Raw genomic sequence first — 17880 nt, 5'->3', positions numbered from 1 at the left:
ACCTGGTGCAGCAGTTCACTGGTTCCTCTATCTACAACATCCAAGGACCTGTGCGATTCCCTTTCCCTCCTTCACAACCCTCCTCTGTTGGAGGCCAGGCTCACTATAGTGAAAGAAAGTCACAGATACATACATACATACATACATACATACATACATACATACATACATACATACACACGACTACTTCTATTTTTTTTCAGAGGACCATTGAAGAAAATAGATAAAATATAACTTCTAATACATATACAGTAAAATCCCCATTATCCAGCACCAACTGGGATTGGCTTGTGCCGGATAAGTGTAGTTTCTGGTTGCTTGAGCGTCAATGTTAAAGATAGACCTAGCTAAAAAAAACAGTACTATACCTCACACTGTATACTTACCATAAACTCTGTATTAATGTTGAAATACAGTAATTGAAAACAGGACAAAGCACAAACTTAATGTAACCGGTTTATTAATGTACAGTGGAGGAAATAATTATTTGACCCCTCACTGATTTTGTAAGTTTGTCCAATGACAAAGAAATGAAAAGTCTCAGAACAGTATCATTTCAATGGTAGGTTTATTTTAACAGTGGCAGATAGCACATCAAAAGGAAAATCGAAAAAATAACCGTAAATAAAAGATAGCAACTGATTTGCATTTCATTGAGTGAAATAAGTTTTTGAACCCCTACCAACCATTAAGAGTTCTGGCTCCCACAGAGTGGTTAGACACTTCTACTCAATTAGTCACCCTCATTAAGGACACCTGTCTTAACTAGTCACCTGTATAAAAGACACCTGTCCACAGAATCAATCAATCAAGCAGACTCCAAACTCTCCAACATGGGAAAGACCAAAGAGCTATCCAAGGATGTCAGAGACAAAATTGTAGACCTGCACAAGGCTGGAATGGGCTACAAAACCATTAGGAAGAAGCTGGGAGAGAGGGTGACAACTGTTGGTGCGATTGTTCGAAAATGGAAGGAGCACAAAATGACCATCAATCGACCTCGCTCTGGGGCTCCACACAAGATCTCACCTCGTGGGGTGTCAATGGTTCTGAGAAAGGTGAAAAAGCATCCTAGAACTACACGGGAGGAGTTAGTGAATGACCTCAAATTAGCAGGGACCACAGTCACCAAGAAAACCATTGGAAACACATTACACCGCAATGGTTTAAAATCCTGCAGGGTTCGCAAGGTCCCCCTGCTCAAGAAGGCACATGTGCAGGCCCGTCTGAAGTTTGCCAATGAACACCTGAATTATTCTGTGAGTGACTGGGAGAAGGTGCTGTGGTCTGATGAGACCAAAATAGAGCTCTTTGGCATTAACTCAACTCGCTGTGTTTGGAGGAAGAAAAATGCTGCCTATGACCCCCAAAACACCGTCCCCACCGTCAAGCATGGGGGTGGAAACATTTTGCTTTGGGGGTGTTTTTCTGCTAAGGGCACAGGACAACTTAATCGCATTAACGGGAAAATGGACGGAGCCATGTATCGTGAAATCCTGAACGACAACCTCCTTCCCTCTGCCAGGAAACTGAAAATGGGTCGTGGATGGGTGTTCCAGCACGACAATGACCCAAAACATACAGCAAAGGCAACAAAGGAGTGGCTCAAGAAGAAGCACATTAAGGTCATGGAGTGGCCTAGTCAGTCTCCGGACCTTAATCCAATAAAAAACCTATGGAGGGAGCTCAAGCTCAGAGTTGCACAGAGACAGCCTCGAAACCTTAGGGATTTAGAGATGATCTGCAAAGAGGAGTGGACCAACATTCCTCCTAAAATGTGTGCAAACTTGGTCATCAATTACAAGAAATGTTTGACCTCTGTGCTTGCAAACAAGGGTTTTTCCACTAAGTATTAAGTCTTTTATTGTTAGAGGGTTCAAAAACTTATTTCACTCAATGAAATGCAAATCAGTTGCTATCTTTTATTTAAGGTTATTTTTTCGATTTTCCTTTTGATGTGCTATCTGCCACTGTTAAAATAAACCTACCATTGAAATGATACTGTTCTTAGACTTTTCATTTCTTTGTCATTGGACAAACTTACAAAATCAGTGAGGGGTCAAATAATTATTTCCTCCACTGTATAAAGAAGTTAAAAAGTAGATTTATGCATCCTGCAAGGCCAGATTTTTTTTTTCTGAGATTGAGATTAATCGGCACTATAAAGTACAGAGGATTGAGGTTGCACCATATGTATCTACTAGGGGTATCACTCCACTACAGCCCGTTCAGGTGGGTACTAATTTCTCAATCTGCACCAATTACACAAACTAAGATGACCCTACGTTTTGCCCCAAGGCCAGGGTCGGATCTAGACCAAGTTGCGCCTGGGGCAAGGTCAGTTTTTGGCGCCTAAAGGTAAGGTTTTGGCACCTAAAAAAGGTCCGGTTTTGGCGCCTAAACTGCCATTCCCCATGCAAATTTTGCCACCTTTTTAAGAATTCAACAAACCGCGCCTGGGGCAAGAGACCCGCCTGCCCCCCACACCCCTAGATCCGTCCCTGCCCAAGGCCGGGCTTAGTCAGGGGTAAATTTAACGTAAAGTACAAAAGTTACGGGTGCATAAAATAACACATTTGAAACATTCACATGCTCCTGACCTGTGTTGCCTGGTACAGCCACAATTTTCAGTGAAAGCGGAGTTTCACTTTAAAGCACTAGAGGTCTAAGGAACCGGAAGTGAGGAAGATTCCACCCAGTGGGGACACACCCCTTTCCACACTTGCCAGAAGTAAAATCCATTATTTTCCATGAGTCTGGCTTATTAGCTGGCTGGGTTTAGAAGCAGGGAGGCTGTGGTGTCAGCAATGCAGGGAGAGGCTCCCAGCTGAGGTGGTAAGAACTCAACTAGTAATGGAATGTACAAATGGCTGAATAAAGCTGAGGTTAACTCCAGCCATAAAATAAGGCTACAGAGCATATTAAAGCTGTCACACGCCATGTTTTACAGAGCAGCAGCTGTCTCCCCCTTGTAACAGATAGTACAATACTTGAGGTGGTTTCTCTGAGTACATATGTGGATGGCCATATCTCTTCAGCATGCCATGTCAACAAGGTCACCTTTCTGCTTAACAAGGCTTGGAAAGGAAGAAATATTCTTCTTTTGGGACCAATTGACCTGTGACCAAAGTGATAGTAACTGCTCGGCTGAAGCAGGCTGAGCCTGATGCTCCATGACAGCTGTTTGCATCTTCATTTGAAGGTGCATAGCTTCTGTTCATTAGCTGTTTACTCAGTGCAGGAGAGTAAGATTTGTGACATTTCACCAAGGACACTCCCTGCATGGAACTGGCATGCTCTTCAAAAATATGAGATCCCAAGTTCCACACACATAAAGCCAACAGACACACATACTTTCAATGTGAACATGGATTGTTGGTTGCACATATATTCATCGATATGACGGAAAGCTCCACAGCCAACATCAAGACCCAATCTACAGGCATCCCTAAGCTTATGGTGAATGTTATCACATCCTACACAATCAGTGTGCACATCCACAAGAGGACGTGAAGTTATCACCCCCAGCCGATAGGCTTCACTGTTACGTTGTTTACACTGTACTGTATATTAGCATCTCTTCCAGCCTTTCTGTTGTTGTTCATCCTAGCTTTTTTTACTAAGCCTGCACAACCAGTGGCGTAACAATAGGGATTGTAGAGGTAGCGACCGCATTGGGACCCTTGGGTCAGAGGGGCCCTTCCGTCAAGCACAATATTAGCTCTCTATTGGCCCTGTGCTGGTAATAATCACTTCTATAGATGCTTTAAATAGTAGTAATCATTAAAAAAACTGTTTCCCATCCCCTACTTGCACCTCTGACGCTGTAGTTGCCATTGGCAGGTTTTGGTGCGCCGTATCAATTGTTATGTATAAAGTGCTTGGTGGACCCCAATGTAAAACTTGCACCGGGGCCCATAGCTCCTTAGCTACGCCACTGTGCACAACCTTGTCTAATAAAGCACCGTTCATTATCTTGCTTCCTGACTACAATTCACAAAAGGAAACATACTTGGATAGTCAAACTGAGAATTAAATTCTCAGAGGTTGCCGTCGATGACGTCATCCCGATCGTCGCCATGGCGACGGGGGAAGCCAAACAGGAAATCCCGTTCTGAACGGGATTTCCTGTTTGCTTTGATTGCCGGAGGCGATCGGAGGGGGTGGGGGGATGCCGATGCACAGCGGCTATCATGTAGCGAGCCCTGGGCTCGCTACATGATTTAAAAAATAAAAAAAAATTAAAAATAGTGCTGCGCCACCTCCTGGGCGACAAAATTGTATCCCCCAGGAGGTTAAAGCTGTGCACTTGTGTGCCCCAAGCTGCCTCAGACTAACTAGGAATTAGTGCATGGAAGTGCACATTATGCAGGTGCACATCGCAAAGACTGCGGATGTGTGTGCTGCTGTAAACCTTTTTTGTAACACTTCTGCATTAGAATATTCCGATGTAATAATATTTTAGGAATTTCATATAAAGCATACTATACCAACATAAAATATATTAAAACACATAAAACATAATATGAAATCTATGACTGTCACCCAAAGGGAATAGTACCTTAAGAGATACCCAGTATTATTCCACCAGTGATACATTTAAAGAGGAACTGTAAGAAGAAAAAAAGATTCCTTAAAAGCAGTATATTAGAGTGATCTAGGTGTATAGATAAGAAGTGACCAATGAATCTCCTAAACTTTGACAGTCAGGTGCTGTAAAAATGCCATAGGCAGTGTGGGAGGATCCCTTTTTACTCCTGGCAGGATTATCAAGTTTTTTTTTCTCTTTATCCCGGCAGTTGAAAACACGCCCACAGTGAAGGTTGTTACACCCTTCTCCCCCCAACCTTTTTTTTTTTCTTCTAACTGACATTTGCAGAAGCCCAGGAAGTGTAATATGCACATGTGTAAAGAGAAGCAGACAGGGATGAGCTGCAGATGCTGAGTAGTGAACAGTAATGTTGTAGCTGAATAGAGTAGGAGAAAGAAGGTAGAAGTGATAGGATAGTATTAAAAGTGTACTGTATGTGCAATTGATGTCGATGGCTAATCTGATATTGTTTATATATGTAAAGCAATGGATGGGTGGGTGTAAAGCAATTTCAGTAAGGGTTGCAGGGTAAATTAAAGGAACCCTGAGCAGTCACTAAAAATTATATTGCGACTTACCTGGGGCTTCCTCCAGCCCACCGTAGGCCGCCAGGTCCCCCAACATCCTCCTGGCTCCTTTCCCGGTCCTGGCTCTGTTATTGTACGACTTCGGCCTGAAGTTGTCAGGGCCGCTTTGCCTATACGTGTCATCGCGCTGGCCAGCGTGAGAGTCCTGCGCATACGCGGTTCAATATAAGAGAACTGTGCATGTTCAGGACTCTAATGCCGACCGGCGTGATGACGCGTATAGTCAAAGAGGGAAGCAGCCCTGACGACTTCAGGCCGAAGTTGTACAATAACTGAGCTGCTAGTCGGGACTGGGAGAGGAGCCAGGAGGTTGCCGGGTGACTTTGCGGCCTTACGCTGGGCTGGAGGGAGCCCCAGGTGAGTGAAAATTTCATTTTAAATGAAAATGTATGTTTTATTATGATGAAAGGGAATAGAGGAGTAAGGCTCAGTTCACATTGGAGCAGAACGGAAACGGTAAGCACATCCACGAGCGCATCCGCGTGCAACAAATACCGCTGCCCTTTCCATGTCTGCAGCGTCTATCACGTCAGCCCATACCCATCGCTACTCACCTGTCTCACCGTCGCTGCTCAGTCCCTTCAATAGCCCGAAGGCTGAACCAATGAGAATTCTCCCTGTTCCTGAGCATTCCCATTGGTCTTTTGCAGTGCAATGGAAATCCCCTGGCCTACGGTCTGTTTTGCACGGACCGAGCGGTGGCAGGGCAAGCAAGTATGACATCAAGGTGGCGACGGGATCCGGGCAAAATGGGCAACGCGGATGCTGCGACAAGCCTAGTGAGATCGGACAGTGTTGGTTCTTAACCTCCTTGCCGGTCTAAAAAATCCGGCAAGGATGCAGCGCCGCACTGTTTTTTTTTGTTTTGTTTTTTTTTCTTAAATCATGTAGCGAGCCCAGGGCTCGCTACATGATAGCCGCTAAGCGGCGGCATCCCCCCCACCCACTCCGATCGCCTTCGGCGATCAGAGTATGCAGGAAATCCCGCTGAGAACGGGATTTCCTGCAGGGCTTCCCCGGTCGCCATGGCGACCGGGCGGGATGACGTCATGGACGTCGTGACGTCAGAGGGAATCCCGATCCGCCCCTTAGCGGTGCCTGGCACTGATTGGCCAGGCTGCGCAGGGGTCTGGGGCGGGGGGGGCGGCTTCGGCGCGGCGGATTGCGGCGGATCGGCGGCGAGCGGCGGTGATCGGGAGTTACAAGCAGCTAGCAAAGTGCTAGCTGCTTGTAACAAAAAAAAAATTATGCAAATCGGCCCAGCGGGGCCTGAGCAATCCTCCTGCGCAGGTTACCCCGAACTGAGTTCGGGATAACCGGCAAGGAGGTTAAAGGCTTTTACTGGACACTTTTCTTGTCCAGTCTGGGAAAATGTGCCATATCCGAACTCTACGGTCCTTTTCAAGTTCGCCCAGAAACTTAAATCTTGCCACTTTGAGATCTGGCGACCAACACCCAAACTGGCCAGCTACCCCCCCCCCCCAGTATAGGTAGGCAACTATAGGTGCCTCCAGTATAGGTTAGGACAGTATTGTGGCGTAATAGGTAGCTCTCTTGCCTTGCAGCGCTGGGTACCCGGTTTGAATTCCAGCTGGGGTACTATCTACACATTTGTATGTTCTCCCCCTGCGTGGGCCTCCTCCAGGCACTGCAGTTTCCTCCCACATTCCAAAAACAGTTAATTGGCTTCCCCTAAATTGGCCCTAGACTATGATACATACACTACACGATACATACATAGAGATACGACTATAGTAGGGATTATATTGTGAGCCCCTGTGAGGTGAGGGACATTTAAGTGACAAGACAATGTACTCTGTACAGCACTGCGGAAGATGTTGACACTATATAAATACTAAATGGCTAGCCATGTAGGTGCATCCAGTATAGGTAGCAAGTATAGTTGCCCCCAGTATAGGTGCCTCCAGTATAGAAATACGGGCAGTAACATCTTGCCTTTCTTCAGCCCACATGCGGCGACTATCTTCTTCCTCCCAGGCAGCATGCGTTAATAATAGCGCCCCCAGTGATGACATGCGGCTACGTCATCACAGGGGGAGCTGTTACCAATGCAACGATGCCTGGGAGGAAGACGATAATCACCACGTGTGGGCTGAATTAAACAACCGTTACCTCCGACACTTCAAATGCAACCATCATTACCTTCCAACACTTGAAATGCAACCACTGTTACCTTCCAACATTTGAAATGCAACCACTGTTACCTTCCAACACTTGAAATGCAACCACTATTACCTCCGACACTTGAAATGCAACCACTATTACCTCCGACACTTGAAATGCAACCACTATTACCTCCGACACTTGAAATGCAACCACTATTACCTCCGACACTTGAAATGCAACCACTATTACCTCCGACATTTGAAATGCAACCACCGTTACCTACAACACTTGAAATGCAACCACTTTTACCTCTGACACTTGAAATGCAACCACCGTTTTTTTGTAAAATTGTATCTTTGACACATGTGGAATACAAAAAACTGTACATTACCCCACATATTTTAAATGCAGAAAATATTACCTGACATAAATGCATGAAATGCTCCCCCCACTGGGTGGGGTGGGTTGGAACTGCTGAGTGGAATGGTAAGACAACACTAGGTGCTTCTGGGAGGGTGACACTGGGGGAGGAGGAGGGTAAACACAGAATAGGGGGAGGATGACACTGAGTGGGGAGGGTGACGCTGGGTGGGGCAAGGTGAACACTGGGCAGGTGAAGAAGGTAACAATGGGTGGGTGAAGAGGACAATGGGTAGGGAGGATGGTAACACTTAGTGAGGAAGAGGGTAACACTGAGTACGGAGGGTGACACTGTGTGGGAGGGGAGGAGGGTGACACTAAGTGAGTAGCTGGATAACACTGGGTGGGGAGCATGACACTTAGTGGGGAGAGTGACACTGGGTGGGGAAGAGGGTGACACCGAGTAGGGAGGGTGAAATTGTGTGAAGGGGGAAGAAGACACTGAGTGGGGAGGGTAACACTGGGTGGTGGGAGAGTAACATTTAGTGGGGAGGGTGACACTGGGTATGGGGTCCTCACCTTCCTCTTTGTCTCGCTTCTTGACCTGGCTTGCTGGGAGGGCGCCCCAGCATTTTCTTCTCTATCCCAATGGCTCCGTCCCCTCATGGCCTGGCTGCTGCTAACCTAGTCAGCGTGACACACAATCAAACAGCATGGGGGGCTGTCAGACAGGTACGTGGGATGTTGTGTTGTATCCTGAGCTGGAGAGTGGATTGGGAGGTGGAGGAGGGCTGATCGGAGAGTGGAAGAGACCAGGGCAGGGTGGAGGAGGCTGGGGCACGCAGCCAATGACCCAGGACGCTAGTCAACCCAGGACGGGGACCTCGAATTCAGGACGTATCCCAGCAAAAGTGGGACCATTGGGCCGAGTAGTCCGGAGGCCAGGACGTTTCCTGGGGCAAATTTGAGCATGGGACAGGTGACCTGAGTCTGGAGGTTTGTCTTGTCAGGGTATCTTAGAATTCCTGATGGGACACCTCTCCACTCCCTAAGTGGTCCAGGAAATGGGCGGAACTTCCCGCGGGTGGTGGGCGGAGCTTCCTGCGGGGGGGGGGGGGCACGGGTGGTGGGCGGAGCTTTTTTGTGCAATTTTTAGGATTAAATTGGGAGGGTGCTGACTGGGCTCTCTGCACCTGCCAGCGCACACAAATGCACGCACTGTACACACATACATCCACTGCAGACACACATTGATTCACTCACACACACTCTCACAGTACTACTTCTCCTCTTGCCTGGCTGCCTCTTTTCCTTGGCTCCGAAAGTGCAGCCAGGGCTGTGGAGGACTCCATTCAGAGAACTCTAGGGAGGAACAGCAGCCAGTCAGGACTGAGCCTGCAGGTGGGAGGATCAGGAACTCTCTCACCCAATTCCGGGGACTCTGGCCTTAGTGAACAACAAGAGTATGCTACTGCACACTGTTGGGGGCGGGACTTAGCCGAGGATCCAGCGGCCACCTGCAAGGACTTTGAGCACACCGGGCCAGGCCAGCTGTAAAGATTAGTGATGCTGCCTGCTGCCCCACCAGCCCTGATGTGTAAGCAAGCAGCAGTTCCCCCCAGGCCACAGCAGGAGAAAGAGTAACTTGTCGTTGTGACAGTGTGTGAGGTCAGGGAAGTCCCGAGGCCCTTCTCTAAGTGAGGTCCAAAGCAGAAGCTTGTTCTGCTGGGAGCCTGGAGGTGCCCCTGTTCAAAGCCTCACAGAGAGGATCAGTGTGTGTGTGTGATCAGCTCGTGCAGTCAAAGCTGCACAGCTGTCAGTTTATTAAATAAAACAAAAAAAAAACCAGTAGCTTCTTGAGACGTTTCTAAACGTCACTACCCATAAGGCACTGCAGAGTAGGGCTAATTAATATACATCTGCGGATGGGAGCCAACTGGTGGGCGGGGCCTCAGCCTTAAAGTGAAAAATACTCTTAAATATTACTTCAATGAGAGGAAATGCTACGTTTTCACCTATAAAGTGGACATGATGACCTCACAGGCAGTGAGTAGTGAAGGAGGTTACAGTTCCTCTTTAAATGTGACGTAGAAGAGTTTGGTAAAAACAGAGGGCGCCTACCTGATCTATGATCCATGTGGTGCGAGGGCACCTTGGTAAGCCGTGTCCACCCGCACCGCCGGCTTAAAGGATTACTGTAGGTGGAAAAAGAGTTGAATTTCCCCGGGGCTTCTAATGGTCCTCTGTCCTGTGCCCGTGCAGCCACTCACCGATGCTCCGGTCTCCGCCTCTGGTTCACTTGTGGAATTTCTGACTTTAAAGTCGGAAAACCACTGCGCCTGCACGGCCGCGCCCTTGCTCCCGCCACCAGGAGTGTATTGCGCAGGCCCAGTACGGTCTGCGCCTGCGCAGTATACTCCTGGTTACGTGAGCGAAGACACCGTCGTGCAGGTGCAGTGGTTTTCCGACTTTAAAGTCAGAAATTCCGCAAGTGAACCAGAGGCGGAGACCGGTGCATCGGTGAGTGGCTGCATGGGCACAGGACAGAAGACCATTAGAAGCCCCGGGTAAGTTCAACTCTTCCCCCCCCCCCCCCCCCCCCCAATAGTAGTCCTTTAAAGAGACACTGAAGCGAAAAAAAATATAGGATATAATGATTTTTTTGTGTACTATGAATAATTACTAGAAGATTAGCAGCAAAGAAAATATTCTCATATTTTTATTTTCAGGTATATAGTGTTTTTTCTAACATTGCATCATTCTATAATATGTGCAGATTACACAACACTCAGCATTCAAAATAAGTCTTTCAGAGCAGTCTGTGAAGTAATGAACTCTCCTCTAGCAGAGGAAAAGTAAACAGTTCAATTACAGTTGAGATAATAAAAGTCAGATAACAGCCCTCTCCACGACTAAGTTAGTCGGAGAGTTTAATAGCTTTTTTGCATAGAGATAACAACTGGAGTTTCTCAACTCTTCATGTACTGGAAACAATTAGACTGATGTATCTGATCTGAGGCTTCTTGCACACTAAGGTCGCATAACGTGCACCTAACACAACGTATGGTGCTGCAAGAGCCGACGGTAGAGTGAGCCGCGTTAGGCGGCTCGAGTCCTATAATGTCTCCCAGAGTGGCGCTGATTGGCCAGCGGGACCACGTGATGCGGAGCGAGACACTCCGCATCACGTGGTCCCGCCGGCCAATCAGCGCCCGCCAGTGCAGTGAATATTAAGTAGCCATGTGCGCGGCTACTGTAGCTGGCTCTCCCCGCCTCCTCCGCCCCCCACTGCGCATGTGCAAACAGTCTAACGCGGCTATAGCCGCTCTAACGCCGTAGCATGCTGCACTTTGCACAGAACGTGCAGCGTTACATGTAACGCAACGTGGGCTGTGTGATCAGCCCACTTGTGTTACATTGCTGTGCGTTGGGGGAGCGTTACAGGCGCACTAACGTGCGCCTGTAACGTCTTGGTGTGTAAGCAGCCTTAATGGTTTTTTTCTTCGCTGTACTACACATACAAATCATAATATCATCTTTTTTTTTGCTTCAGTGTCTCTTTAAATATATAAACATGTGTACTATAATCTCATTAGACCAGCCGCTTCCGGTCCACGCATACAGCCGCCCCGTCAGATCTCTTAAGGCAACAGATTTGGGCTTCTGAAAAGATGCATCGCTAGCCTAAATGTCATTAACATGTTTCTTTCCTATGGAGGGGGCAGAGGAACAATGGATTAAGCGCAAGAATGTCTTTTTTAGGCTCCCTGCACACTGCAAATCGGTTTTGCAATTCCGATTTTCCCTGAATGCAGTCAACAGAAAAACAGAGGAAAAAATGCAGCATGCAGTAACAATTAAAAATCGGAATCGGATGTAAAAACCGATTAAAAATCGGAATTGCATGCAGTGTGCAGATTTATGTAAATGTTATGCAAATATATGCAGCTTGAAAATGGACCAATCAAGTAAAACCTGGGTGGGACTTGATTGGTTCATTTTCAAGCTGCATATATCCTGCCTGAACCCGGAAATATTTGTATCTCATTGGTCATCCCTAGTCTGTTTGCAGAGCTGTTAAAATAAGAAACCTTCACTTCACTTTTTAAGGAGAACTCCACCTATCGACATTCAGCAGCATGGATGGAAGCAAGAGCAATATACTTACTTCTCAGATGGCTGTTTTCAGATCTATAATTAAGGGCATGATCTCCTGACAGTTGCATGAGCTTCACAGCCTCTTAGAAGCAAGGACTATTAGACCACCAATAGATAGAAGTCTGAATCAATTTAGTCATTCAACTACAAACATGCCAAAGAGATACAAGCCTAAGAGCCAACTGAACCCATTTAAGCGGACCAGTGAATGCAGTCTTCATAGATATACTTATGAAACCTACATCTTCTTGCCTCCTGTCAGGATGCTGAATAGCTGTGAGTAGGGGCCTTCCTTAAGTTTAAGGGGTGAAAAAATAACAGCACATTTGGGATCCCAGTGTTTTGGCAGGTGGTCAAGCAGCATCAGTCATGCAAACAGACCCATATGTCCAACCTGACATATCAGTTCACTCATCTCTAATTAAGAAAAGACGACTGGCAGCCTGATCACACCATGTCCGTCACGGGCACAATCTACATTAGCTGTGTCCAGCACACGGGTCGATTGAGCACAGCGTTGGAACATCTGAGACAAAGTTATGTTTAGGATGCTGAGTCAAGCAGAGCAGAATTCCATAAATGCAAACAATGCGTAGATAAGCAGCAATACAATGTAACCTTGTGACTGTTGCATTCTGCAAGATACTCTCCCCTTGTATTGTAAGATTAGCTGCTGATATCATAATGTTTGTCTACCTGTCTCCCAGCCTTTCGGTGTTGGGAAAATATGACCATTGATGACAACCGTTCACAGGCTCAGTGATTTACAGGGAGTGAGCCGAGAGCTCAATTATCTTTGTGTATGAATGTGTGTGTGTTGTAAGTTGCCCAGGGACTTTCAGCTAGGTGGGGGGTGTAAAACACACCCATAGGCTAAAATGGTTCTTTCCACACAACTGCTCAACAGACCTGTCCATGCATCTTATGTTTAAACATACGATCAATTTATGATCCGGTGTTTGTTGTATCAATTTCAGTCAGGAAAAGCCCCAACCTGTGTGAGTTTTGTTCAGACACCGGAAGGAAGTCAGATATGTCATAGATAGTGGGCAATATGTGACCTATCCTTTGTGACGAACACAGCAGAATTACTCTGAACAAGGGGGATGTGCCGTTGTTGGTGACGGCTGATCCAAAGTCATCATCCATAGCACAAACCCATTACAGTGTGAACCCAACAATAATGCTCATGTACAAGGGGGGGGGGGGGGGGGGGGGGGATCATTAAAAATGAATGATGATTGCTCATCTTTCAGATATAGTTGTTATAGTTCTGGGTGTTTGCTGTAAACTATTGCAATAGCACAAGCCCTTCATGAGCCATTGTTATGGACTAGTATATGACCCAGATGATCAATGCAAATTTCACCTCCTAATAGCAGAACACTTTTAATAAATCCAAGTCATATTTGCTGCCACAGTATATTAGGCCCACACGTCTAACCCATAAAAGAAAACAAATGGGAAAGGCAGGCCAGGCAGGATATAAAAAAACAAACATAGTAATAACAAATTTCAGTACTTACAGTATAGGTAGCCAGTTATAGGTACCCCCAGTAAAGGTAGCCAGCTATAGGTGCCCCCAGTATAGATAGCCAGTTATAGGTTCCCCCATTATAGGTAGCCAGCTATAGGTGCCTCCGGTATAGGTAGTCAGTTATAGGTGCCCCCGATATATTTAGCTAGCTATAGGTGCCCCCGGTATATTTAGCTAGCTATAGGTGTCCCAAATATTAGTAGCCAGCTATAGGTGCCCTAGTATATAGATAGCAAGTTATAGGTGCCCCCAGTGTAGGTTAGCTTGCTTAGTATAGTATACTAGTATAGGTGCACCTAATATAGGTAGCCAGGTCTAAAGGTGCCCCTAGTATAGGTTAGCTACCTATAGGTGCCCACAGTATAGGTAGCCAGGTCTATTGGTGCCCCCAGTATAGGTGGCCTGGAGGGCGGAACAGAGGGCCCCCATTTCAGCGCTTCCAGTTCCCCTCTTCTGCGCTGCACCCCCTCCTGCTGCTAAAAATGGCCCTGGCCGGGCCCCCTACAAGGCTTGGAACCCCTGCCTCTGCATCTCTTGCAGGGTCTATTGCTACGCCGCTGAGTCTGACAGTTGGAGCATCCCAGGGACTCAGATGGTTAGGAATAGTCTAGTCTTAAGCTCAACACACACCATACAATCTTGGTTGTACAGATTTACCAAATATATGTAGTATAAGGGTCAACAGATTGAAAATACCTTGAATGATTTATTGGATAAGCTCTTATACTACATGAAAGTGGTAAGATTGAACAACCAAGATTGTATGGTGTGTGTTGAGCCTTAGAATTGAGAGAATGCAGCCCAGGAGAATCCTTTCTTCAGATGGAAGAAGTGAGCAGGCAGTAGAGGTTGCTGAGAAGAGGATTTATAAATGGGTGTAGTAGATAATTATTTTAGAAAACTGAAACATTTTGTACAAAACCTTAAACCTCCCCCAGTATAACTTAATTTAAGGTTTGCTTCATTGAATGCACATAAAGAGCCTAGTACGTGTGTAAATTGAAGGTTAAAAAGCTCTTGCATTTGATAATTGCATAAAACTTTTTTTAATTTTTACATTTTTTCCAATTTCTCCCCCCCAGCTGGGTGTGCCTCTCCTGAAATCGCCTATAAAGCTAGCCACAGGACAGCTGAGAACACAACCTGAAGAGTCATCTTACGGAGCTATTCAGGCCTAAAGGACATCTGAGAATCAGTCTTTGTCAGCTGCCAGCACACTCTACAAGCTGCAGATGGCTTTACCCAGGTAGGACCAGACCATTATTTATATAATTAGGGGCAGCAATTCGCGAAGATATCCTCCACTTGGATTGTGACAACAGTGAAAACCTGGAAGGGAACTCTGAGGGTTCTGTCACACTGCATCCATATGCGTTGTCTAATGGTACATTCAAGTGGACATATCAGTAGTGCAGTGTGTCAGATTCCATCAGAATAGCAACATACTGTGCGTGTTTACATGCTTCTCTGCACTGTATCATTCACTGCATGCATCACTTTGCAGTCGTAACAGGTGATGCAACTTTTCAGCACTTGTTTGCAACCCTTTTGCTGATGATTAACAATGAATCCATCTTCCTTTAATGTTGACAAATCTCATTTGGGCAGACCCGTACCAGCTTGACGGGTTTCAAAACACCAGGGGTGCTAATACCTCTAGAAATTCTAACAGTTTCAAAAAGATTTCTGCACATAGATGTTCACTAGCATGTCCGGTAACCTCACTGTAATAACCTCAAATTAATGTTTTCTCCATATGTCATGGGTTTTCTAGCTTTTAGAAAAATGGTAGCAGAACAATTTGTACAGAAGTTAGGAAGGTAAGCTTAACACAAACACAGACCGATTTTCAAGCAAAATGTACATACAGTGGCTGAACAATACTAGTTGTCAGCTGTATTTTCCAGTTTGATACTCTTCTTGAATGCAAATATGCAATCTATTTCTTGAGCTAATCTGATTTGTTTGCAGAGATTAGCTTGGCAGGAATTCTGCCAAGATCTCTCTCCCTGAAGGAGGTTATACAGAAGGGGACACTGAGAATCCAAAATAGTGTAATATGTACCGGCAAAGGGAATTATGAAAGTAAGTAGAAATATACTCATAAACCAGGGTTACCTCCAAGGTAACCACTGTAAATGCAGGTAGGGAGATTAGACCTGTCCCCATTCAGGGTTAAGAAGTCGCTCTCTGTAGATCAGGAAGAAAAGGGGGTGTGTCAACCCTCCCCCTGGGGTGGACTTGATTATGATATAAAGCAGAGGCGCCAACAGGATAAAACATACTAAAATACTTAAAAAATTTTAGGAGGCAGTGGTGGGCTTACCTCCCAGAAGCAGACACTAGAACTGTCAGTTTCAAAAACTGACATAAATTTATTGGTGATATACGTCAAAACAAAGTTGCAACGCGTTTCGCAGGTTTAACCCTGCTTCATCAGGCAATAAAACAAAGAGTATATGGCAGCAATAGGTCAGACATATGCTCAGCGCCTCTAAGAGGCGCTGCCATATACTCGTTTTATTGCCTGATGAAGCGGGGTTAAACCTGCGAAATGCATTGCAACTTTGTTTTGGAGTGTTAAACAAGTCAGTTGCGTAATGTAACGATTGTGTAACTATTTCCATGGTCAGCGCACAGGATGCACGCTGACACCGCGGAAATCCTCTACAAGCGTATATTATCGAAGAGAACCCAGCAATGGTGCTATGCACCAGTAGAGGGGAATTCCTACCGGCAGATGGAGCTGTGGAGTGCAGAGGAACAGATCCTCTGCACAGCCACAGATGCCAGATAATGATTGTACGTAATGGGGCAATACAGAGCAGGATAGTTTCTCGAGGGAGAGAGCACAGGGACAGAATATATGTATGTCTACCAATCTAGTCGCCGCCCGGCGACGGTCGACATACAAAAGCGAAGACCAAGGTGTGAACGCAATTGCAAGAGCGGCGATTGCCAACAGTGACACAAGATAGAGTAAAGGTTAAACGCAGGAGCAGAGAGAAAGGCACAACATAACATACAATGAGAATGTCAACGAAAATAATAAACGCAATACATAAACGCGGTCACCGCGCGTTAGGCGCAACAGCGACAAGTGCGTCTACGGCGCGGTCTCCGCACGATAAGCGCAACAGAGACAAGCACGCCACCCTGACTAACGAATGAACACAAATGAACAAATAACAGGACCGCTTGCTAAACGGTTGCCTTACCACAGGCAACCGCAAGCGTTTGCTCCAGACAGACAAACGAACAACAGGAATAGGTCGGATAAGATCCACTGCTCTTCCGCCAGAGCGAGTGCGATCCGGGTTCAGGGACAGGACAGAAAGGATCCACTGCTCTTTCCGCCAGAGCGAGTGTGAACCAAGTAGAGAAACAGAGCTAGCAGGATCCAGTGCTCTTTTCCACCAGAGCAAGTGTGAACCAAGTACAGAAACAGAGCTAGCAGGCTCCACTGCTCTTTTCCACCAGAGCAAGTGTGAACCAAGTAGAGAAACAGAGCTAGCGGGATCCACTGCTCTTTTCCATCAGAGCAAGTGTGATCCAAGTACAGAAACAGAACTAGCAGGATCCACTGCTCTTTTCCATCAGAGCAAGTGTGATCCGAGTACAGGAATAGTTTTAGCAGGATCCACTGCTCTTTCCGCCAGAGCGAGTGTGATCCACACGGCAAGACAGACAGAAGGAGTAACCATTAGCAACCGCAGCTCTAGCCTACACTCCCAGACAGACAGAACGATTCCTTGTCGACCGCCGCTGGTGACAAGGCAATCGAGACAGAGAGGGAGAACAAGGCAATACAAATAATGCAACCTGACTGCACTAGAAGGAATGCCTAGTGCAGTCCCCAGGAATTACTCTAAGATAATCTATTAGCAACAATAGCAAGGCTGACACTCCAGGAGTATTTTAGCTGTAACAAACCATCATGACCAGCAAAGGATTGTGGGATCACATGGTATTTATACTGCAAGCCCTCAAAGTAGGCAGCTAGGCAATTTGCATTTGCAAAACAAATGTATGTAAATTCCTCAGCAGCAGAGCAGGTCTGAAACTTGCAAAGTGAAGACAGGTCACTCTTCCAGAGACCTGCAGCCCACAGACTTAAGGAATGGTCAAACAGCTGTCTGCTTGTGCAGACAGCTGAGCGGATCATTACAGTACCTTCCCCCCCCCCCCCCTCTAGAGATGGCTTCCAGACGTCTCTCAAAACAGATATTGGCAAAAAACTCTGACTGAAGACTCATGAAGGTCGGGACAGCCCGACTAGGCTCACTTCCAGAGTCAATCCTCCCAAAACCGACCTCGTCGGAAGCAGAAGCCACCGAAACATGCCCATCAGTACTACAAGTCTCAGTGTAACACCCATCAGAACTGTGAATGCCAGAGAAGAACCCATCGACACCCTCCGAGCAATGGCCACCACCTTCCAGGGACCGTCCAAAAATACCAAACCTGCCACAATACCTATTTGAAGTGTCCCTTTCCACATAGAAACCACTGTCGATCTC

At 46.4% G+C, this 17880-nt stretch overlaps 1 protein-coding gene across 2 annotated transcripts in view; it reads left to right on the top strand.

The window, feature by feature from the left end:
- Positions 1 to 17880, top strand: part of RBM20 (RNA binding motif protein 20) — a 534741-nt gene that overhangs the window by 31819 nt on the left and 485042 nt on the right. For both annotated transcript variants that reach the window (XM_068258701.1, XM_068258700.1), the window contains one exon: positions 14443 to 14606. In XM_068258701.1, coding sequence (XP_068114802.1) covers positions 14593 to 14606 — 14 coding nt within the window. In that variant the 5' untranslated portion in view covers positions 14443 to 14592. The remainder of the gene's footprint in view (positions 1 to 14442; positions 14607 to 17880) is intronic.

The sequence above is a fragment of the Hyperolius riggenbachi genome, chromosome 10 (genome assembly GCF_040937935.1).
Source record: "Hyperolius riggenbachi isolate aHypRig1 chromosome 10, aHypRig1.pri, whole genome shotgun sequence".
In the NCBI taxonomy this organism is placed as follows: Eukaryota; Metazoa; Chordata; class Amphibia; order Anura; family Hyperoliidae; genus Hyperolius; species Hyperolius riggenbachi.
Note: the sequence above shows the minus strand (reverse complement) of the source record. Positions and strands in the feature narration are given on the sequence as shown.